We start from the raw sequence: 23,833 nt of genomic DNA on the forward strand, positions 1-23,833 counted from the left end.
GCGGGGGGAGCCGCCGCGGGGGGGGGGGGGGGCGGGGGGTGGTGGTGGGGGGGGCGGGTGAGGTGGGGAGCGCGCCCGGCGAGGCGGGCGGCGAAGCGAGGGGCGGGCGGCGGCGCGACCCCGGGGGCGCTGCGCGGGCGCTGCGCGGGGCGGCGGCGGCGCCGCCAGACAAAGGCGGCGGGAGCGCCCCCGCGGCCGCCGCGGGGGGGCGGGCGGCGGCGGACGCGCGCGGGGCCCCGCGGAGGGCAGGGCCGGGAGGGGGCGGTGTGTCCAAGCCGCGGCGCTGCGCGGCGCTGCGCGGGGCGGGCGGCGCGCCCCCCTGCGCCGGTGGCGGAGTTGCTGCCGCCCAGCGCATTGTGTAAGACGCGACCTGTTATGGCCACCACTACTTCCGGGTTCCCGCAGTCTGCTCCAGCCCGGCGCTGCGCTGCGCTCGGGCGGAGCGGCGGCGGCGGCGGCGGCGGCGGCGGAGGAGGAGGAGGACGGACGGCAGCGCTCGGACCGCGGCGGCGGCGGCGGCGGCGGCAGCAGCAGCGCCTCCCCCCCGCCTCGCCCCCCCGCCATCCCGCCCCGCTGCCCTTCCTCCCGCGCCCGCCCCGCACGGCACCCGCGCCCGGCCCGCCTCCGCCAGCCTCGCCCGGCGGCCGCGCAGGGGCAGAGCGAGCCGGCGCCGGCGAGGAATTAGGAGCGATCCGAGGAGGAGCGAAAAAAAAAAGCCCCCCATCATCATCATCATCATCATAATAACCATAATAAAAGGAGAGCCGGCGCGTTAGAGAGCCTTTTTAATTTTTAATTTTTCCCCCTCCTTCTCCTCCTCCCTCGATTTAAAATTTTTTTTTTCTTTTTTTCTAAATTTTTATTCTTTTTTTTTTTTTTTTTTTTTTTTTTTTTTTTTTTTTTTTGGGTGAGCGCGCTCGAAAATTAACATTCGCGGTGTCCTGCGCGGTGGGAGCACACGCAGCGGATCATCATCAGTCATTCACCACCTTGACAACCTCGCCTGTGATTGACAGCCGGAGTGGCAAAAAGCCATGAGACTTGGTAGTTGGGTTTGAGGGACACTTTAAAAAAAAAAAAAAAAAAAAAAAAGAAAAAAAAACTGATTTGGGGAAAGGATATTTGCTTTCGCCCCGCTGCTGTCTTGGAAACGAGAGGGGGAGAGTAAGAGAGAGAGACAGGGAGAGAGGGAAGAAAGAAAGAAAAAAGAAGGAAGGAAGGAGGGAGAGTTGGTTTTTTTTTTTTCTTCTAATTTTTTTTCTCCTTTTTTAATGCTGAGTTACCGTATCGCTTCGCTGAGATCCAGCAAGCCGAAGATTTTACTCGATTGCTTCCATTGCTGGAGACGCTAAGGGATTTTTGCCTTTTTTTGGGGGTGAGGGGGGGGAACTTCGTGTTTCTTTCTTTTCACACTGGCCTTAAAGAGGATATATTAGAAGTTGAAGTAGGAAGGGAGCAAGCAGGCCGATGGCGCAAAGGGTACGTATGATTTAAAAAAATGGATTTCAAATGTGAAATAATATTGAAACGTGGCTGACAGAGACGCTGCGAAAAAAAAGTTTCTTTTTTTTTTTTTTTCTTTTTCTTTTTTTCCTCCTTTTTGGAGTAGGAGCACAAAGCGGTGTCCTGCAGTGGGAGGATTTATCAGTTGTACTTGTAGGCTTAAAACCTGTGTATATTGCTATTTTCTTGATTCTTTTACTCCTCATCCCGGAGCTCTCAGGGAAGAGGCGAGCTTTCTATACATTAATGACATGCAGGCATGTAAGTGAATATGTCTGAGCCTCTGTATCTGTTGGTTTTGTAGCTCTAGTCCTACCAATGTCTTTTTAAAAATCACCAGTGCTTGAAATATTTGAATGTGTGCATGTCTCTGAGCATTTTGCTGTGTTAGTGATGATATACCGCTTCACTTTCGGAAGATAAGTTCTGTCTGGGAGTAAGCACAACTTTTTTTTTTTCTTCTTTTACCTATTTCTTTTACTCACCCCTTTTTTTTTTTTTTTTTTTTTTTTCCTTTAATATATTCTGTCCCAAAAGGCGCAGTGCAGTGGGCAAACTCCCCCCACTCTTTTAGAAAGAAAGTGACTTTAATTTGAATTGGAGGTTTCCAGCATTCACTGCCATGTGTATTGTTGTTTCTATTTTGGGTGCGATCCCCCTTTTTTTTTTTTTTTTTTTTCTTTTCTTCTAACTACCTCCTAAACTGGAGTTTTGAGAAAAAAAAAAAATCAGCTGTAGTCGGGTGAACAGGGATTTGGGGAAGGAGAAAAGCCCTGGAAAGACGTTTTCTTGCCTAATTTGCCTGCCGCCGTCCGAGAGCCGGTTGGGAAAGTTCCTCTGCTGACAACTTGCCTTTTACTCTTTCGGTCCAAGCAAGTGTCAGGGATCTTTAAAAGTGTTTATTCACACCTTCGCTTTTAATAGATGAAAAGTGGCCGTTTCCCCCGCTGCCTGGGAACCGCGGTAGCTTTCGCTCCTTAATCTTTAACAAAGAAAACCCTTAAAAAAAAAAAAAAAAAAAAAAAAGGCATTCCCAAAATCCCGAGAGCCCGGGCGAACGTTTCCAGCTTTTCGGCTTTAAAAGTTGTGTTCGCGTGGAATTGCTGGAAATCCGCAAATCGCTCCTTCTCGTTTTTGGTTTGGTCTTGTTTTGTTTTGTTTACCGCTGCTGAAGTTTTTGCATCCTCGCTGGGGTGAGGTACCTGACTTCTTATCAGCGGGATAAAAGTTTAGCGGAGGGAAATTTGGATTCCGGGAACCGCTTCCATTCACGGCGTGGGTGGGGGGGGGGCGGGGGGGGGGACCGCTGGGAACTTTGGGGATGGGGACTGGGGTGGAGTTTTTTCACTTTTATTTATTTTATTATTATTATTATTATTATTATTAACATCGCTGCTGTTGTTGTTGTTATTTCTCCTCCGCCCCAGACTCGGAGGGCTTCGGGCCGGAGCAGCCCGGCCCCTCTGCTCCCGACCCGGGGCGGCTTTCCCTCCGCGGGGCCGGCGCGGCGGAGCCCGGGCGCGCTCGTGGTGGCGCGGGGGGGGGATCGCGGCTCATCCCCCGCTGTGGGGGGGGGGACAGGGGAGCGGAGCTGCTGCCGGGGGCGCTGCCCCCTCCTCCCCCCTCCCTGACGCCCCTCTGCTCTCTCTGCCCCGCAGTACGACGAGCTGCCCCACTACGGCGGCATGGAGGGGGTGGGCATCCCCACCACCATGTACGGGGACCCCCACGGCGCCCGCCCCATGCAGCCCGTCCACCACCTGAACCACGGGCCGCCGCTGCACTCGCACCAGTACCCGCACGCCGCCCACGCCAACGCCATGCCCCCCGCCATGGGCGCCTCCGTCAACGACGCCCTCAAGAGAGATAAAGATGCCATCTACGGGTAGGTGCCGCGCAGGGCTCCGCGCAAGCTGCGCGGGATGGAGCCGGGGGGCAGCGCGGGCGGGATGGGGAGCGCGGCGCGGAAAAGGGCCGCGTTCTTCATTTTGTGTCGTTACTGTTTTGGGAGGCGGGGGGGGGGGGGGTGGGGGAAAAGGTTGGGGTCCCCCCCACCCCGGCACGGGGAGTCGAGTGGGCTCGGGGAAAAAGGAGCTTGCTGGAGGGGAGGCAGGCATCACCGCGGGAGGAGGAGGAGGAGGAGGAAAATAATATTCCCAGGGCACAACCTGCGCCGGGTGGTAAATCTGTGCACGGAGTTTTGGAGCAAGGGAGAGTTTGGAGAGCTTCGCCCAACTTTCCACCTTATTCGTCTTTCCTTGCGCTGAGAGAACTCAAGATCTGCTTCTCTCAACTCTTTTTATTTTTAAATTTTCTTTTAATTTTCTTTTTTTTTTTTTCCCCAATCCTTTATCCGACAACATGGAATGTTTCTCAATGTGGCAACTTGTAAAGCAGTTTCTAGGCCGTTGTGATGGGAGCTGACGGGGTTATTACGCTGGGCACAGATGCTTTCAAAATGTATCTGCCCAGCTGGAGTTTGAAGGGAAGTTTAAGAGCCTTTAAAAATCACTCTCAGGACAGTGAGGAGAAGGGGGAGGAAAATAAAATTCATAGAGTTCGGTTTCTTCATCGGTTTATCAGAAATCTGAAGGGTTGCTTAAAAGTCGGTGGTGTACAGTACCCAGAAGGAAAGGAAAAGAAGTGTGCAGCCCTGGGAGGAGGAAAAAAAAAAAAATTAACTCCCTGTTATAAATATACATATATATACGTGTGTGTGCGCCCACGCTTATTTATTTATTTAAATTATTAAACAGGCGAGGGAAGCAGATGCACACGCTGCCTTTCTCTCGGGGAGCCTTTCCAGGCTGGGATTGCCCAGGAGCACCTGGTTTCCCCCGCGGGCCGGCGGCTGCGGAGCCCCGGGGGGCGGAGGGCCGGGCAGGCCGTACGGAGCCAGCCCGGCTTGCCCAGTGGGTCGGAGCTCTGTTGGGTGGGTTTAAGGGCTTTTTCTCCCATATTTGTTTTTTGTTTTTTTTTTTTTTTTTTTCCATTTGGATGGGGGTTCTTTCTTTTTATGCTTTTCTGTTGGTTTGGGTTTGTTTATTTCCCCTTTCGCTCCCAGCAAGTCCTCCAGCAGAAAGCGGGAATTAAAAGCATGAGAGGCAGAAGTGTATGCCCAGGGATTTCAATTTTTTCTTTTTTTCTTCTTTTCCCTTCTTCTTCTTATTCTTTTTTTTTTTTTTTTTTGTTTTCCCCCCTAAAGACAAGGAAAGTTAATTCAAAATGGCTGCTGGAACCGGCTTGGGTTTTATTCTTGGCTTGTCCTAAGGTTGTATTAACAATATCTGCGGCCAGGCAGTGCCGAAAGGCCGGGGAGATGCCGGGCTGCCGGCCGGCTGGATGTGGGAAGGGGCCGGGACGCTGCGGGAGGCGGCGGGGGGTGCCGGAGCCCCCTCTGTGGGTGCCCCCTTCCCCGTGCACGCTGCTGTGGGACTAACTATTGTTGTGTTTGGGGTTTTCTCTTTTTTTTTTTTTTGTTTCGTTATGATATTTTTCCCCCCCTCTGTGTGTGTGACTATTGTATTTTCTTTCAGACACCCCCTGTTCCCTCTTTTAGCACTGATTTTTGAGAAATGTGAATTAGCTACATGCACACCCAGGGAGCCCGGGGTAGCGGGAGGCGATGTTTGCTCCTCTGAGTCTTTCAATGAAGACATAGCAGTGTTCGCCAAACAGGTCAGCAAAACCGGGTTGAAAACAGTAAAAGCAAAAAAAAAAAAAAAAGAAGGGAAAAAAATCGTCTCGAAAAAAACAAGTCTCTGTTAAGATAAAGATGCGCGTTTCCCCCTCCCCCCTCTCTTACTGAAAGAGGCATAAAAACCAAAACAGAAAAATCCCCAAAACCCCAACCAAAACAAAACATGAGAGGGAAAAAAAAAAAAAAATTATCAGGAAATCTCGGCGTTTACCACCCCCCCCCTTAAAAAATGGATGAAGTGGAGCGGTCTGTGCCCGGCCGGGAGTTTCGCTGCGCGGCTCCCGGGAGCCGGGACGGGCTCTGCCGGGGAAGCTCCATAGGTATTTTTCAGTGTATTTGATTCACTTGCTCAAGTGTTTGGCTGATGTACTAAATCCAGCAGTCAGGGCTTTGCACGGAAGGTTACATAATGGACCCGACAGTGTAATGAAGCAAGAAATAATAACGTCTGCTTTTTCTGCTTCCATATTTCAAATCATTTTTATTATTATTTTTTTCCCCCCTTTCTTACATTTAGATCCGAGCAGAGAAACCCCTCTTTTCCTCTAATCCTGAACTGGATAACTTGGTAAGAGTTAACACTTCTTCCTCTCCCCACCCCCACCCTCCCTTCCCTTCCCATTTATTTATTATTTTTTTAAAACTTCTGTGTCATCTAGAGAGGTGGTTTGGTGGTGCTAAATTGAAAATTTCTCACGTGGATTTTTAAAAATTAGAATTGTTTCAATGATTACTTTTATATTTACAAGTAAATACGGTGTGGTAATTGCTTGGAAGTAAAAAAATCCCATAAGGATATAGATAAAGGAAAGCCCCATCCAAAGAGGAGCTGGCGGGCTTGATGGTGAGCTTGCCTGCCCAAGAGGAGCGTGGATTTATCTCCACTCTAACCAGCCCCTCCACGCACCTTTTAAGCATCTCGATGGGAAACAGAGAGGATTACAATGGCTGGAGATGCACCAGTGGCAAATTCACTGAAAATGAGGTCGTTTCTCTCTTTCTTTCCTTCCCCCGTTAAGGATAAATATTTTGCCTCCACTGTAGGAGTCCTGCTCCCGCTTTCACAAAGCGAGGAGCCAATGGTGGTATTTAGAGGGTTGTTTTTTTTTTTTTTTTTTTAAGAAATGTTTATGATCCGTATAATTCAGTTGCTTCGTTGCAATTGGGATTTTTTTTTTTTTGTTAACTCTAGGTCGCTTCTCGTTAAACAGTGCACAAAGCCACCGCTATTAAGTTTTAATGTTATTGCCATAAATCAAAACAACTTTTTATTTACTACTAGAGAAAAGTCAAGCTGCAAAGTGCGGCCGGGGTGGCTGTGGGAAATATCCCCAAATCCAGGAATGAGATTAATGCTCGTGTTGTTTGTGTCTTTGCAGATGATTCAAGCCATACAAGTATTAAGGTTTCATCTGTTGGAATTAGAGAAGGTAATTTTTGTCTCTCTCTCTCTCCCTCTCCCTCCCTTTCTCTCTACCTTCCCCCCCGCTCCTTTCTTCCTCCTCCGTTTCAGTACTGCTGAAGTTCAGGCTTCTGGTAAATTTGCATAAATGTCTTTCTTTCTGGTAATTAGTGTCAAGACCAATCTTGGCGTCCATTTCTCTTCGCAGTTTAATTACAATTTCAGCCTCTAAAACCGAGCTCTCGAACGCCCAGGCCTTGTGTTCATTGTAATACTTTGCTGGCTTTGTATAAATAGTTGCAGTTCTGTGGTGCTGCAGATGAGACTCGAAATGGTTAGTTCAGTCAAGCCCCCGAAATTGTGATTAAAAAAAAATAGATATTGTTTTTTCTTGGTGATGGTGAAGAAGAGACTTTGGTTGCAGTTAGTTGGAAGGGGTTTTTTTTTTTTTTTTTTTTTTTTTTTAAGAGCCATCTGTAGGTCAGGCTCAGGGCGCGGATTGTCCTGTAACATTTTGCAGAGACAAAGCAGAGTTGATAGTTCTGTCTGTCTCTTGTTCCTGGGAATATTGTACACCTCTGAGCAGAAGAAAGAGATTGTGGCCTAAATGCAGGATTTTTTTGTTGGCTGTTTTAGAAATCTTAGGAGGGAGAATGCTAATTTCTAAGCAGGCAGTGTCATCCGAGCTCACGTTAAATTGGAAGTGCGCTCTGGGTTTCCTGAGGATTTTTTACGTGTCATTGATAGCTGGCCTAGAAGAGAATTCCCTTTCTCCTAAAAATAAACATTTTGAGAGGTTTTTAAATAGTTGAAAAGTTTCTTGTGAGCCTCAGTCACTTTATCTAGCCATAGCTGTCAGGTTGTTCTTGCTCTACCAAAATGTGTTAAAATCTGCCCATTAATAAAGGCGGCTCAGGTACAAGTCTATCAGAGCAACTGGGGATTTCAGGGCATGGATGCCTATAATGTATTTCAGCCCACTGCATGTGGATTTTTTTTTTTAATCCTTTTTTCCATCCTCATGGAAAGGGTTTATGATGAAATAACTGGATGAAATTAAATAGTTTACCTTAAATGTCACCCATGCAGGTCACCTCTCTAATGGCCACAGCTCCGGGAGCAGATGAATTTAACACGGGTGTTGAATATGTTGTAGCCTGTGAATCATCTTGTCACTGTCAATTTTCTGGGATATCTCTATTTTGCGAGAAAAGAAAGTTATTCCTAATTCTGGATGCGTCTAGAGGTCTCAGGGGGATAATTGCAGTGTGTTTCCCCTATTTAGGACTTTTGATGTCACAGGGGCGAAGGGGGGAGACTGGTTGCACTTGTCAATTTTACTTATGTATTCCTGATTATATTTTCTTCCTTTTTTTCCCCCCACCCTCTTCTTTTCCTTTTATTTTTTTTTCTTCTTTCCTTTTTTTTTTTTTTTTTTTACCCTCTGTCATAATGTAGGTACACGAATTATGTGACAATTTCTGCCACCGGTATATTAGCTGTTTGAAAGGAAAAATGCCTATCGATTTGGTCATAGACGATAGAGAGGGCGGATCAAAATCGGACAGTGAAGACATAACAAGATCAGCAAATCTAACAGATCAGGTATGATCTCGCCAACGTCGCACACGCTAAAAATTTGTATGCAGATCGCTTGCTGGGTCACTACGCCTCCTTTTATTATTTGCATATGATTAAGTCCCTTTTAGATAAATTTCCATCGAAATGAAAATTTTTGAATAATGTGGCTATTATTGCTTCATTAAGGCTTGCTCCCGGATTCGACCTGGCGAGATGAGCTTGTAAAAGCATCGCCTGCAAACTCGACCTGTTTCTTGTCGCTTTTAATTTTTGTCTTTATTTTATTTACCCTTTCCAATAATAGAAGCGGTATCTGTGAATCACTGGCTTCTTGGTAGCTTAGGGAAGGAAGGGCTGGAGTCGTTGACCAAAATAATAATAAAATCCGAGATAGGTGGTCCAGAGAAGACAGAGAGGGTTTGAAATCTAGCAAATACTGGCTATTTTCTTCCCGTCTCTACGGTTCATTAGTCCGTCTTGTCAGTTTTCCTTGGCCGAACGCTTTTAGACTTGAGTGAACATTGCTTTGTGCACGCCTGCCTGCTGCAAACGCGCCCATTTTATTTTACTTAATAGGGGGGAAAAAAAAAGGGAGAAAATAAAATGGGATTCAGGTTTTAAATTCTTTTCCTTGATCTTTTAAGTTTTCAAGCCCTCTCTTTAAAAAATAAATATAGTCAAAGCCAAGCCAGCAAAGCCTCGCGTGGCTGTGACGGTTGTCCAGGTTTTGTTTGGGATGGTTCAGACCTTTAATGTCGGCTGCAGCGGGGTGGGAAGTGCGGGTGAGCTGAGTGGGGAGAGCTGGCTGTCCCCTCTCCCATCCCTCCTCCTTCCACTGGGTGCAGACTGGGATCCTTGCCTTTTCATGGGAGCACTTGGGGCTAATGCAAGAGGTGTTCTGATCTAAATGAAGCTCCTGGATGATGGTAGTGACTGAGATTTGGCTTTTACTTGAGTTGGGTGAAACGGTGGGGTTTTCGCGGTGCATTTGTTTGCTCTGAACCGAGGGGTAGCAGCGCTTTGCCTGTGAGAGAGGGGACCTCAAGCACACACACAAAAAATAAATCCCTGGTCAAACCCCCCAAGTTATTTCTTCTTTTTGATCAGCTATGTAAATATAGTGCTAGGAGTGATCTGCTCCTTACTCTGGAGGTTTCCTTTTGTTCAAGCAAGGCGCAGCCAAGCAGACAGGAGTTTCCTCAGCTGCTTTGCTGTTATCACTGGCACTGTCAGCTGGGAGTTATTTTATAGATCACCAACATGAAGGTGCGTTGCATTGCAGTGTGAGCAGTATCTGAAGTATTTTCTCCTATCTGCCAAAGGCTATCGGTTTGTGACGGGGAGGCAGGCTTGAAGGAAGGCATGAACTTTTAGAAAGGGGTTTATGTGCGCATAGCTAGGCTGTTTTGAAGGGTTTTTTTGTGGGTTTTTTTTTCCCACCCAATTTTGCTGTACAGGGGAAAAGCTTGGCGGAGTGGGTGGAGGGTGGTGCGGCAGGGAGGTACCCGGGGCTGGTGAGGATGCTCCGGGAAACGGCCGGCCCCGCGCAGCGCCTTAGAGCGAGGGGAACCCCCAGCCAGGGTCTAGCTGAGGGAAGCTCGGCTCGCTGATGTTGAATAAAAATTGTAATCCAACAAGTCTAACTAGAAAATGGGTTTCTAAAAGCTCTGGAGTGCTGGGTACATAAAGCTATTTGAGCAAATTACAAGAATTGCTCAGGGGCACGAATGAAATCAACACTTTAATTGCCTCCAAAATGAAGATTTATACCCCATTTTCCCAACGAATCATTATTTTATTAAAGTGAAAGCTAAAGAAATGGCGCTGCAGTTTTGGGGTTGTTGGGGGTCGGTGTGTTTCTCCACCACCCCGCGCCCCCCTTTTTGTTGCCCGGAGCGCGGACATTGCGCCGTGCCCTCTCCCGCTGCGCGGGCCGGCCGCGCCGGGCCGCGGGGCTCGGCCCCGGCACGCCGGGCTTGTGCGAGCGCTGCCCCGGCTCCGCTCCGGGCAGCGGGGCGCGCAGCCCCGCACCTCCCCGCCCGCACCCGCGGAGCTGCGCGGGCAGCGGGGCTTTGCTTTCCGCGTTGAAGGGAAAAGGTGCAGAAGTGCGCTTTTCCACCCTCCTCTCCCCCGGGCGATGATGCGGCGGATCAAACCCGCGGAGATCGGGCGGGGGTTGCGCGGGGGGGGTTTACCGGGGGATGCGCAGTCCCCCCGCGCCCTCCGGTAAACTCCGGTGCCAAGGCCGGCCCCGGCGCGGCCGGCAGTATCGGAGCCCTAATGGTTCAATAATAAGGTGTTGAGTGCTGGTCGCCGGGGCGGCTAATTAGGATGTGACTGCGCAGGGCGCGTTTATGGCTGCGCGGCCCTGGGATGCGCGGGCGCGCAGGGCCGGGCGGTGGGAGCGAGGGGCTGGCTCCGGGCGTGGGGCCCCCCGCCTGCCCACGGCTCTGCTTGGGAGAGTAGTAAAAGAGTAAGTATGTAAAAGCTTTTATTATGGATTTAATTACATTTTCTTATATTGTGGTAGTAAAGGTTACAGTTAACAGGGTGTTTTTTCCTTTTAATTTATTGGTTTCCCCTTATTTATTCTTTCCCTAAAGGCCCCTCAAAGCCAGTGCCTTTAAGTCCCCCCGGTTAATAGAAAGCAATGACACTAATGCTAGATTTTGCAAAGTAAAGCCCTATAACACTAACCATTGTTCAGTGATTTAACCAGCTCAGTGGCACTAGGTCACTAAAATAGCATCCTTCTCCCACGGGCTCGACCCCGCTGCCTGCCAGGGTGAGACCTGCAGAGTTGGTGTTTACCTCCACAGCTCCACAAGTACAAGGCAGGAGTCTGGGCTTTTTGCTGGGGAGAGTTGAACTCAAAATCATCCGCACCCCGGGACTTTAAAAAAACCTAGCTGAAAAATAGCAGTCATCCTCAAAAGTTTCAAAATAAACCTTTTTTAATCATTAGCTTTTCAAACATTTGCATGTTTAAATTTTCAGTGTTTGTCAAAGCCCAGAAAGATTTAGAACACAGCTGTTGTCTGATGTGTCTGGGAAAACTCCCTCTGATTTAAAAAAAAACAAGCCCAAAGACTGCCTGTAGTCTGACAAGAGAAATTCAGTTTTGTAGGTAATCCTGAACTGTTACTGTGGGGCTGCTTTTTTGAAACCACATCGCCTTGGCACCCAGGTGCTCTAGTCCAAAATGTAAAATTCTCCTACAAGAGCATGTCTACCAGAAAGCCTTTAGAAAGTCCTTTAAGGAAAACATGGTACAAAGTACCCACCACATCCAAGTAAAATGCATTAGCTGTGTAAGATAGATTTTATAGGGACAAAACAGTATTTTTCTTACTGAAAATGAACTTGTTGAGCCCGTCCACAGTAGCATTGCTTGACAAAAATTGCAATTTAATAATGCGCAAGCCAATTACAGATGCAGAAACTTTTAAAGGCAAATCGGCGAAGAGCCAAATTCCTATAGGAACTATGAGGGAAATGATCAAAAAATGAACATGAAATAAGACTTCCTGCAAGAAGGTCCATAATTCAACATTATTTGACTCCACTGTCAGGGAAATTGTTGAAGGATAGTAAACCGATACTGGAGTCTCAGTCATTTTTGTTACAGTCTTAAATGTTTGCAACTGTGACGTTTTAGATGGCCCTTCTTGGGTGATAATATATCACATATATACACACGTATATAATAAAGCAACACCTCTATTTATGTTGCAATAGATTTTATTTTAATGCGTGCAGTCGTGAAGTTGCTCTAACAAAAATGCGGATAGACAGCAGCTTTTTTTCTTCTAATGGAACAATTACTTAAAATATATTCTTTACAAAGAAAGAATCATAAACTGGAATCCAATATAAAGCGTAGCTGAAAGTGGTAGAGTTGTTCAGGGCATCGACTGGCCACGACTAGACTTAACTTTCCAAATTCTCAATTAGCTATACCTTGTAACCAATACAACAACAGTGCCTTAGGGAAAAAAAAATACTGAGAAATACTATTTTACTTTGGGACTTCTTCACAGGTACTTTCAAACCATATATGGTTTTAAAGAGGAGAGCTAAAAATATTGCTGCCTTTAGGATATGTGCTCCCATATTGGAGGAACAGGCATCAGAATAATAGATGTGGTGCAGGGGGTGCAAGGTAGAATTCATTTCTGCATAGTAAAAGAGTTACAGCAAAGTAGGACTCCGAGGACAACCAATAAAATAATGTTTAAAAGACTCAAAATTTAATTTTCTTCCTCTGACTTTGTCACTTTGAGTGAATCCTTTTTTTGTTTGTTTTCGAGTAATTTTGGTTATTTTTTGCTGTGATATTTAGAAGCTGTTACCATGCCTCAGTTTGGCAGGCTATTTATGTGAAGATAGGATGCATTAATTTCTGTTCCAGACATGTTTTCATCTGATACTGATACTGTGACTGAAATTGTATTAGCAAAATAAGATTTTCTTTGCTCTCCATTTCTTTAAGTGAGTAAATACATTGTTGTGTAGACATAAGATTGAATATATTTTCTTTAGTTTTTGATTTCAGTTCATGAATCCTTGGGGTTCTTTTTTATTTTTTAATCATTCAAGAACCCAAAAGGAGCCATCCTTACAGCTGGGTGCCTTCCTGAAGTTGCATGCTCAGGCCTAATTTCCATGTAAAGTTTTCCAAACTGAAGTTAGCTCTTGTTGTAAAGGATAGTTTAATTCCCGGATTTTTGGGGGAATTCTTTTCAACATCAGACCTGACAGAGCTGAGTTTAAACCCCAGTTAACCTCGGAATTGATCCTAAACATTTGCGAGTATATCCCAAGGCATTCCTGTAAGCCAGAGCTCGCTGTGTCTGTGTTAGGGACCATAGATTGTTATTTTGGGACGACTTGGAGGCTTGAAAGTTATGAAAAAATGAGTTTTACCTTAAGTTTAACCTTTATGGCTGAGGGTTTGAGTCTTTCCATGGCTGCTGGTCCGCAGGTAACAATAAAGGTAATGGGCTCTGCATGCAGAAGGGTTACTGCAGCCCCGCGTGGGCAATGTTAGACCTTAAAAAAATCAGATTATATTGCTCTCAATCAAAATGAGTAAGTGTACATTGTGCTGATAAATACTACTTCAAAAAGCACTAAAAATCTGGCACAGCTTCTTTAAATTAGGGAATCTTTCTTTTGTTTTGTTTTGCATTTCTGCGTTTGGGGTTTTTTGGTCACGTGAGGATGCACTTAGGATCTATCTTTTGTAATCTAAACAAGTTTAAGAAAATAAAGAGGAGAGTTGTTTCTGTTCAGGAGCGTTTTTGAAGGTTTCTGGAATTGTTTCCTGGTGAGGGCTGTGCGAGAGAAGGAGAGACCGGGGTGCGCTGCAGTGTCACCTCATGTCCTTGGTGTATCACCTTCTCCACATGCTCTGTTTCTCAGAGCAGGCTTTGACTTACACGGCAAATTGGGAATAATTAGTGGTTATATTTTTTTTTTTCCTGCAGTTGCAGCAGTACTTGGAGAGGGGTGTAGCTCGAAGAGAGCACACGTTTTGAGTTTGGCCTTCTTTGAGCGTATTTACGCCGCTGATTAACAGCTCTGTGTCTAACCCACCGCTGATACTCTGTGACGCATCTGAAATACAGCTTGTCCGCAGTAGCTTCAGCTCTTCTTTGGCCTGCTTAGTGTGGCTGCCTTTTCACTTCCACTTATTTTTGCCCTTTGAGATGTAAACTGGAGCATAGGTGAGAGCAGAATCCCATCAGGCCAGTGTCCTCAGGATTCCTTTTTTTAAATTTAGAGGAGATCCCTGGAAAGCGTCAGTCCCTCAGCAGTGGTGGTGGGGACTTGGTCTCTGTTAGGGAGAGGGCTGCTGGTGCAGGGGAACCCCATCGCCCCTGAGGGCTCAACTTCTTGAGTTGCCTCTCTGGTTGCTGCTGTCATGGGTTAATTTATTTATTTTTGATAAATACGTATCCAAGACGTAAAGAGCGACGTGGAGATTTCAGGCTCGTGTGAGTCATTGTGCGTACGAAAGCAATAGCGCAGGCAGCAAGTGGTTTCTGGGCGTTATTATGTGTTGGAAAAGGGAGTCTGAGATTTGTCGTAGATGTCTGGGGAAATGTTGAAAATTTAAATGTTGGTGAGGTGAATTTAAAAAAAAAAAACAGCGTGGGTTTGCCCTATAGGCAAAGGGTCTGTTTGCAATTTAAAAAACAAAAGAGATTTAAGAGTTATAATTGCCATCTTCTTACGAACTTGCTGGTCATAGAGAAGGTAGGATGGATTTTTGCCCAAATTTGGCCTCTTCTATTGGACTGCTGAAAGTCATGGTGTCTTATTATTTTGCAAATGGCTTTTATTTTGCGAGCATCTTTAAATCCAGGCCACTGAAGAAATGTTTCCTCCCTGCCCCTGTCAGAGGTTATACGTAAGTCATCCATGAGTTTTGGGGATCAATAAAGGGATAACTGTGAAAGGCAATGGCCCATAACACACGGGGAGTGGGATGAGTTGATCTAATGTTCCCTGCCTGGCCTCAAAACTCGATGAATCTCTGGGTTTGTCCACACAAGGACACTCAGGAGAGGTAAGACAAATTGATTGGGTGTAAAATTAAAGTGCATTAGTTAAAGTGCATTGGACTATTGTGTGGATGCTCTCATTCAGAAGTAAAGTGGCCTTAGTTCACTTTAGCCTAATCCCCTTTGGAGTAGGCCACTTTTCTTTTGAATGAGAACATCCACATTAACTTTTAGTTAATTCTTCTTTCCCGAGCGTCCTGGCGGCCTCGTGCCCGGCGCTCTGGAGAGGTTGGGCCGGCCGGGCGCTGGCTCCCCGCGAGCTTTAGGTAAGCTTTTCATTAGGCATGTTTCATCTCCACAGCAGCACGAGCTTTAGGTAAGCTTTTCATTAGGCATGTTTCATCTCCACAGCAGCACGTACCCGCCATCGCCCCAGCCGGGGCTCCGCGCCCTCCTCTCCTCCTGCTCCTGCAGCTCGAGAGCGGCGTTGTCCTTAACGCTGCCTGGGAAAAAAACTGGAAAGTTTTGTGGTGGCAGGGATTTGGGGAAGGATCCGGCTGGGGTGATGGGGATGAGGGCTCGGCCAGGCTGTGAGGCAGGGGGAGAGCTGCTTGCACCCTGTCCGGGAGGGGCGATAATTTGGGCATTGTGTTTCCCAGGTGAATTTGGCATCAGGCTGACGTGCTCCTTGCATAGGTAGTTTCTTCCCTGTCCAGTGGTAAGTAATTTTTTAAAGACAGTGACGAAATCTAGATTAACTTTTTTTCGGCTGATATTTCCGCGAAAGCCAGGGTTGAATATTAGCCTGTAGGAGAGCTAGTTTACCTGGTGGAAAAAAAAATAATGGTAAGATAGTTTTGGAGCTGTTTTATATTCTTGCTTGAAGTTCACTGAGCCCGAGTTTCTGTTAGAGATATTTTCAGGTGTCTTCTAGAGCTTATAAGTAACCTATTTATTTACTTTTTACTGACTCGGCCATGTGTACCTACACTGTGGCATGTCACACGCTTGCCATTGCCCCTTTCATTCATAATAAAATTTACAAGGCTTCTTGCATTAGTAAGCAATTTGCTATTGGAGCCTTTCCTAGAAATACAGAATTCTATTTCGCCAAAGTATTGTGTTTCCTCTTCAATCAGTACTGAGGTGAGCTGTTTTCTCAAGGACTCTCCAGGCATCTATATGATATTCCCATTTGGGCAGATGATCTCCAAAACTGCATTACCTAGTTCTTCAGCCTGAAGAGACACTTCAGTAAATTAAAATTCTCTTATTAGCATCACTGGACTTTGAATTTGGCCAGTTATTTTTGTTTGCAGCTTGGCTTTCTTCTGGTTTTTTTTTGTTGGTTTTTTTTTTTTTTTTTTTGCTTGGTTGTTTTTTTTTTTTAATATAAAGCAAATATGCATCCAGACCTTCTTTGCTGAAGTAAACTGGCCAACAATAAGAGAGGTAATTCTTTATTTGCTTAAAAGAACTGCCTGTTTTAACTTTAGAGGTACTGACCCAGAGTAAAGCAACAGCTGATGCCATCACAGGCAGTGTACTGTATTCAAACAGCTGTACAAAATGCAAAGCTGCAGTGTTAATCCTGCCATTCACAGTTTATTTAAGTTTTTCAAGCTTCTCTCATATGGGCATGGCATCAATGCCTAATTATGCCTCCATTAGGGTTACTGGGCCCTTAATACAGAAAATTATTGTATTTAAACTTTGGAAAGCTGCATGGATGTAATGTAAGAGTCTTGCAGCTGGCACACAGTCAGGGAAGGCAAACTTTACCTTGTAATTTTCTTTTCATTCATTTGGCCTTTAGGTTTTGGTCCAGTTTTGTTGCTGAGGTCAGACCATTGCTGGTGTTTTTAACACTGGCTTTAAATAGTTCCATTTAAGTCCGTGTAGCTCTCAGGAGAAGAGAGGGTAAGAGCAGATTAAAAACCCCATGGCTTTGTTGGGGTGCAGGGCTACAAGTGTCTGTGCAAATAGAAATGGTAGAACCTATTGTCTCATGGGTGTTTTGGCCTGCACTGAACCTGGGCCAGCTCTGTCAGTGCAAGCAGGGTTTGGTCTGTGGGCATTAAATTCTTGATCCCTGGCAGGGCAGGTGGTACCTGTTGCTTTGGGGTGGGGTGTGCAGGGAAGCCCCTGGCCTCAGCCAGGATATCACCTGCTGGCTCAGCAGCAACCCGAGGCATGTGCTCTCACATGGAGGTCAGTGGCTGCTTGCTGATATTTGGATTAATCTGGTGAGCTAAGTATTAACCATGGCCAACCCCTTGCTAGAAACCTTGGGAGGACACAAATACTGTAGACTCAGTAAGCGGCACTTCGGTTTTAGGCTTGAGCCACTATGGGGGACTCTTCTTGGCGTGCAGTCACAGAGCTACTTTGGCTCCCGAGCTCCTACACTTGCTCCTGCATCATGGAGTTACCTTGCATAGGTAGAGTTGGCCAAATTTTTTGGTGAGGGGAGTGTCCCAGTGGCCTGTGATTTACAAATTTTCTCCTGTGTGCTGTCGTGCAGCGTTACGGGGGAGTAGTGTCACTGCTGTGTTTTGGTGACGGGTTCAGCCATGTCACCAGGAGATAATTTGTAGTCACAGCTTTGCTCTCCCCTTTGCTCATGTTCACACAGGCATTTTGGGCAGCACTTGACGTGGACAGGGGTTCCCTAGCTGAGTGGCACCGCTGGGCATCACTGTGACAGCAGGGTGACGAGGAGAGGAGCCTTTCAAACACACGCACGAGTCGTTTCCCGATATTTGCATGGATGCTTGGGACGAGATTCTGATGCACACTGGTGGCAGCTTAGGCACTACACTTGAGGTGTTTCCTCCTTTACCCCTCTGTGCCTGGAGGATTTTGCAGCTGTGTGACCCCTGGAGGCTCCTGGCCCTCCTCCCTGTTGTGCACCCAGTTTTACTGGCATGGCTTCCACCTACTGTGGGAACTTCGTTGTGCTTTCCCCATGTCCGAGAGGCCCGTGGCAGTGTTTTGTGGCACAGCTATGTAGAAAAAGCAGAGTATGTACAGACATAGCATGCTACATTTATCTAACTCCTGTGAGAGATCTCTTTTTCATTACTGTTTTCTGTAAAGCCAGAGTGATGGTATGCACATGACTAGTATGTGCAGGGAAGATTAATTTTGTTCTTAAATGCACATGTGCGCGTCGAGCCGACGTTTGGCCCTCAGTGACAAGTGTTGGAGAGATCCTTTGGGTGAGAAGTGATACAGCAATGCTGGAGGGGCAGGGGTGGGAAATGCTGCTCTGCTGACAGCGTGAGGCAGGAGGGGAGATGCAAATTCTCTTCCCAGGTCTGTCACTGAGGTTCTGGAGCGAGACAATTAGGTGCTTGTGTGCCGAGATTTTCTGCTTCTCCTTTTCCCTTATCATCAGGTAGGGTTGATATCTTAATTTATATGTCATCTAGTAATAGCAAGGTATATCTAGAAGATATTTGAGAATGAGCCGTGATATGTTATAGTAATTATTTCACTCTGTGGATAATTTGAAGAAAATGTTGCCAAGAAAGCAAAATGTTTCTGTTTGGTGTCATAGAAAAGCACTACGCTGAATTGGAAGACTGATGGTAAACTTTACTTTTGGTGGCTTTATGCTTTGGCTTTGACCTCTTCTGCTATTTTCCACTAATTAGCATTTTAAAGAAGTATTTAAAGGCAGAAGGGGATAAACTGAAGCTCTGGATGGAATAGGTAGCAGTGCTGCTGGTATCTTCTGCAGAAGGGGCAGAGCTGCGGGGTTGACTGGAAACATTTGTGAGGTCTGCCTGTCCCAAGGTCTGCCTGGCCTGAGGCACGGATCCATGTGGGGCCATGCCATGAGCCCTATGCTGCTACAAGCACCACTGGCTACTCCAAAAGCTCCCTGGGAGGTGCAGTGGGACCACACAGACCTCTCAGCCCAACATTTTTGTGTGACTCTGGCAGCTAGCTGTGCTTCCAAGCCACCCCTCAATGAGCGGGTGGAGGCATCAGGGAGCCACGGCCACCTCAGCCTGGCAAACCACCCCTGGAGCTCACTGGCCTCTGGCTCCCGCAGCCGGGGCTCGGTGTGTTTCGTGGCCGCTGGCTCGCTGGCATGTGGCTTGCAGAGCCGAGCCGTGCGGCCGCTTCTGCCGCGCTGCAGATTTGGCTTGTTGTGAAATGGGAGAAAGTGGAGGAGCTGCTCTGCTCTGTGGAAGGGTTTGGCCATGAGCGTTGGAAAATGTGAATCACGGGGATTCCAGTTTTAAGCCTTCTGGAGATAACGGGCAGCACGTACTGGAGTGCGTGACTTGCAGTGGGACTTAAAAAACAAGGCGGTGCCCTCAAGATTAAGCAAACGTTTTATTATCAGGAACACACTTTATACCCAACACAGGCTTTGCAGGTATCACATCCATCCAGACAGAAAGGTGTAGCTGGAGCAGAGCTAATTATACTGTGATTTAATTTTGGCGTTGAACAACAATGCAAGGCGAGCGGGCTCTTGAATCCTGCGAACAATGTGCCGTAATCAAAATACGCTGACTCCGAATGGCGTCTGTTGTCAGTTAGCTAAAAAAACCATTTGATATTTGTGACACAAGCTCAGGGTTTTTGCTTGTGATGGAGCTGGGATGAAGCATGGCTGTTGCAGAGCAAGGGCTGTGCTTGTGCCTTCCCTCCCCAAGAAGCCCCACTTGGGCCGATGGGATGTTGGAAGTCAGAACCTGCATTTAAGTAAAGCAAAAAAATTTGCAGTGGGTGCCCCAATGGGTTAATTTTTGTCTTCCCAAAAGGTATCATCCCTAAAAATGTGTAAGGGGAATGCTTAGAGATGTAGGTTTTGCTGTAAGTAAACCTTTGCTGAGTCCAGCTATTCAGGGTGAAGAGCACATCTTTCTGCAGCGCTGATTCCCGCTGAGGCTGCCTGCTGCGACCCTGGTTGGACAGAAAGGAGAGGGTGGGAAAAGTTGAGGTTGAGGTCTCCCTCCTGCCCAAGTCTGTCTGGGTAGGCCAGTTTTGGGTCCTCAGCCAGTCATCTGACAGCCTGTGCTGTCTCATTTGTACCTGAGCATCTGGCAGATCCCCTTCTAAATTACTTTTAACACATAAACACAATAAAGGGAAGGGACGGCAGGCTCTCGTTTTCAGGCTAAATGGCGAGACACTTTTCCTGTTTACACCTTTGGAGGAATCATTACATGAAATATTGAACAGGAAACTCTTATTTGTCTCTGAAGACCTTTTTCCTGGTCTAGAAAGATGTGGAAAATTCTCCAGTCTTATTAAATGTAGTAGGAGCCAAGGAGGACTCACACACCTCAAGGACTTGCACACCAGGTTTCTGGATATAGCGGTATTGTTTGGGGCTGACTTTGTGCATGTTTCTGCATGATATGTAAACTTTAAAAAAGAATATATATGTGGAGCAGTGATTTTTATCTCCTGACTGCAAAGCTGTGTTTTCTTGTGTCAGAAAAGGGCCAGGGATTAATGCTATCGAGTGATATGTCTCTTATCAAAGGGAGGAGACAGCTTTACAATGCGGGGCTGCTCTAAATAGAAAGTACTAGTCAATGTTTGTTGTATGGGAGACAAAACCCCTGCATCACCATCAGCAGGCTCAGTTAACCTGGCTGGGCAGGCAGTGTTTACTGTTGAGCTGGGATTAAAAAAAAAAAAAAAAAAAAAGAGCAATGGAATAAGGTCAGTCAAATTTTAAGGCCCACTGTGATTGAGGCTGTTGCTGTTTAGGTGCCCATCAAAGCTACCATGTGCAGCAACCTCCAATGCAAGAAGTAAACCCTGAAGTCTAAGTGTCTAAAGTCTAAGTGCTTTTGTTGTTGCCAGAATTTTTTTTTGAGTGCCTTTAGAACCCTTTCTCAAAGAAAAGTCCATCTGCCCATGCTGTCCCCCCTGGGAGGACTTTGGAGATGACTCCCCAAGTGCAGCAGGTTTGATTTCAGCATAGGCAGAAGGTGTTGGAGCTGTGCTTCTGACAGAATACAGCCCAGGCTAGGGGGGGCTCTGCATAGCTGTGAACACGTGCAGCCCTGTGTGCACACAAGCATGCACAAATGGGTTTTTTTAAAGTCTTGCCCCTGCAGAGTTGACAGGGCTTTGGTGCCTTCTGGAAGAGAAGAGCTGTGGTTTTTCTCCTTCCTCTTTGTCTTTATGTCCCACCCAGTCTTGATGATCTCCATTTCATTCTCCTTTATTTTTTGTGGTTTATATTTGCTGCTTCTAATTATTCTTTTTCCTTTGGAAAGCACTATCACCCTGTCCTTTTGCACTCGTGTTTTCCATTCCTCCTGTTTAGGACTATCAGGCCCTTTTCTTTCCTCTCCCTGCCATGGTCTCTTTTCCTCCATGCTTTGAGGGTAAGGAGGGAGTCAGAAGGCTGTGCTGTGTTAGAGATGCCCCCGTGGGTATGCAGCTGGTGTCGTGCACCCACACCTGGGTAGGGTCAGCACTGAGGCACGACAGCAGAGCTCATGGAGAGCACTGGTGTTGTTGGGTGGATCTTGGTCTGGTGGCCTTTGACAGTGTGCACTATTAGTTGTGCCTTCAGGTAAAATCCTGACCTTGTGAAAATCAGTGGCAAAAGTGCTGTTTATTTCCAGTTTTCTATCCCCTCTGGTATTCACATTGATACCCGCTCTCATTCCTTTTATCTGTTTGTCTCCCGTGTTGCATGCATAAAGACAGCTTATATCTTATTTTTCCTATGCAGCTGCGAAGAGTTAGGGAAGAGTCTTACCCTCATTTGCAATAAGGGGAAACTAAAGATAGAAAGCTTATGACTTTTCTGGGGCTAGGAAGGGAATCCAGGTCAGGGCTGAGACTTCCATGCAGAGTTTTTTCTGCTTTTTAGTTCGCCAGGCCTTGCCTCCTCTAACGCTGCAAAGGTTTCCATCTGTGCACAAGTCGCCCTCGCTGCTCTGCTTAGTTGCAGGCGGAGTTATCGCCTGCCTGTCATTTCAACGACCTTATTTCCCTAGAATTTTCCCTTATTTCCCTTGGAACACCGTTTTATTCCATCTGAACCCGTTTTTTGTGCCTTTGTTGTTCTATTAAAAATAACTCACCTTTGAATCAAAGCCGCGTGAAGCAGATTATGCAAGAGTTGTTGGCAGCAAAAAAACATCTATTTTTTTTAGCATTTTGAAGTTTCTACATGTACAATTTATTCTGACCCCCTTGGTTTTGGTTGTATATGATGACCCCAGTTGCTTTTGGCAGGCTGGGAGGTGGGATTGCTATCAGCCTTGATTAGTCCCACTAGGAGATGTTCACGTGGCAATGCAATAAGTGGGTCCTCTCAGAAACTGAAGTTAGTCATGAGTCTGGATTTCATGGTCCCCAAAATCCCAAACTGGTTTAGTGGAAGGTGTTCTTGCCCACTGCAAGAGGTTAGAACTAGACGATCTTTAAGGTCCCTTCCAGCCCAAACCATTCCCTAATTCTATGTTTGTATAAACAATAGTGTAGAATCTAGGAAATATATGGCATTATATTTTTTGTATTATAAAGGTATATTTTTAATCCTCTATACGAATTTGTATTTTTCTTCCCAATTAAAAGAAAAACCAAAAAGGTTTCTTATATGCTGGATGGGGAACAGACTACCTGAGGATTCTTATTAGCCATTCCCTCCAGAAGTGAAGAGGGATAAAACTTGTGGATTGTAAAGATCAGGTCTGCCTATCATGCAGTATGGATTATACACTTAAGGTGTTAAGCAGCTGTATTGAATGTTTTGCCCAAGTGAGCTTGGGGACATCAGCATGGCCAACAACCAGAGGGATAAACTATGTAAAAAGTAAATCCTTGCTAAATAGGTGGGTTATGTTTGTAGGAGGAGATGAATGCCATAACTTAATGAATCAGCCCCCACTTTTTGCTTCAAGTCCTTGCCTCTACTGAGCACAACTATTTCCCAGCATGGTGGGGCACTACCCTGAACCTCATGCAGCTGAAAATTTTTAAAAGGTAGGAGTTAAGAAAATCAGAAGAACACTTCAAACATCGTACATTATTTTTTTCCCTGATGAAAAAGTATTTCATTTAGAAAAAAGAAAATAAGATAAAACTTCAGAACAAGAACAATAAGCCCAAATTATGCTGACAAATTGCTGGCAGTAGCTCTGTTCCTCCAGGGCAAGGGAATGAGTGATTATACCTGCAGCCAATTCTCTGGTAGCCTGGAGGAGTGAAGGTTTGTCCAACAGGTAAAGGAATTAGCTGTTCCCCATCTCCAGTTGTTACACAAACACAAATGAGCCCACAAGAGGGCTGTGCTCACAAAACTTTTGAGAAGATATATATCAAAAGATGCTGAGTACAATTTTTGTCACCTGTAATAGAAAGCCATTTCTTTTATTCATGTATTTATGGCCAAACCTTTCGTTCCTTGGCCAGAAGCTCTTCTTTCCCTTTCATATGCTTGGTGCTGAAAAAAAAAATTGTATTCTTTGATATACGCAGAAAACAATGGTTTGTTCCATTTTGTATTAGTGTTAACTTGTGTTAGCTAATTGATGTTAACTAATCCAGCTGTTCTTGGATTGGAATAATAAGTATATGTGATGATATTTATATATGATGCAAAATATCCAATATAACCATTAGCCAAATAATTTTGTCTGTAGCTTTTTTGTTTATAAAGGCTTGATGTTCACCACGGTACAAGTCAATAACTGCTTTGGAGGCCTCAATCAAATGTGCTCCTCCTTTTGATGGGGCAGTTGAACTGGGACTTGCTGGGGCTCGTGCTTTTCAGCCCAGAATATCCCAAAATATGAGGTGGATGAAGCACCTCATAATGGTCACAGGAGGCAATTGGTGCTTCTGGATTTGTTTAAATACACAAATTTCTGTTATTTCCTTTCCTTCTTTTCCTTCCTTTCTTTCCCCCACCCTGCTTATACCAGAGTATTTCACAACCTTCAGAACCAAAACAAAGGTCAGGAAATGTATTTCAGATGCCATGGCTTAAGATAAAACGTGTTGTAGAAGGTCTTTTGCCCTTAAAGTGGTGCAGCATTAGGGCACCTGAATCCTCTATTATTTTAAATCAGTCATGCGACCATGACTCGAATCAGTCACTAGCCAGACCATGGTTTTGGCACTAGAAGCTATTGACCAACA

At 46.0% G+C, this 23,833-nt stretch overlaps 1 protein-coding gene across 4 annotated transcripts in view; it reads left to right on the plus strand.

Moving 5' to 3' along the window:
- Window positions 1–570: 570 nt before the first annotated feature.
- MEIS1 (Meis homeobox 1) overlaps window positions 571–23,833 on the plus strand; it is a 108,014-nt gene continuing 84,751 nt past the window's right edge. The window contains exons 1-6 of one of the 4 annotated variants that reach the window (XM_053938450.1): window positions 571–1,479; window positions 3,162–3,388; window positions 5,040–5,181; window positions 5,721–5,771; window positions 6,583–6,633; window positions 8,064–8,210. In XM_053938450.1, coding sequence (XP_053794425.1) covers window positions 1,468–1,479; window positions 3,162–3,388; window positions 5,040–5,181; window positions 5,721–5,771; window positions 6,583–6,633; window positions 8,064–8,210 — 630 coding nt within the window. In that variant the 5' untranslated portion in view covers window positions 571–1,467. Of the gene's footprint in view, window positions 1,480–3,161; window positions 3,389–5,039; window positions 5,182–5,720; window positions 5,772–6,582; window positions 6,634–8,063; window positions 8,211–23,833 lie in introns of those variants that run through there. The other 3 variants (XM_053938448.1, XM_053938449.1, XM_053938451.1) reach the window with 3 other exon arrangements.

The sequence above is a fragment of the Vidua chalybeata genome, chromosome 3, assembly GCF_026979565.1.
Source record: "Vidua chalybeata isolate OUT-0048 chromosome 3, bVidCha1 merged haplotype, whole genome shotgun sequence".
Taxonomy (NCBI): domain Eukaryota; kingdom Metazoa; phylum Chordata; class Aves; order Passeriformes; family Viduidae; genus Vidua; species Vidua chalybeata.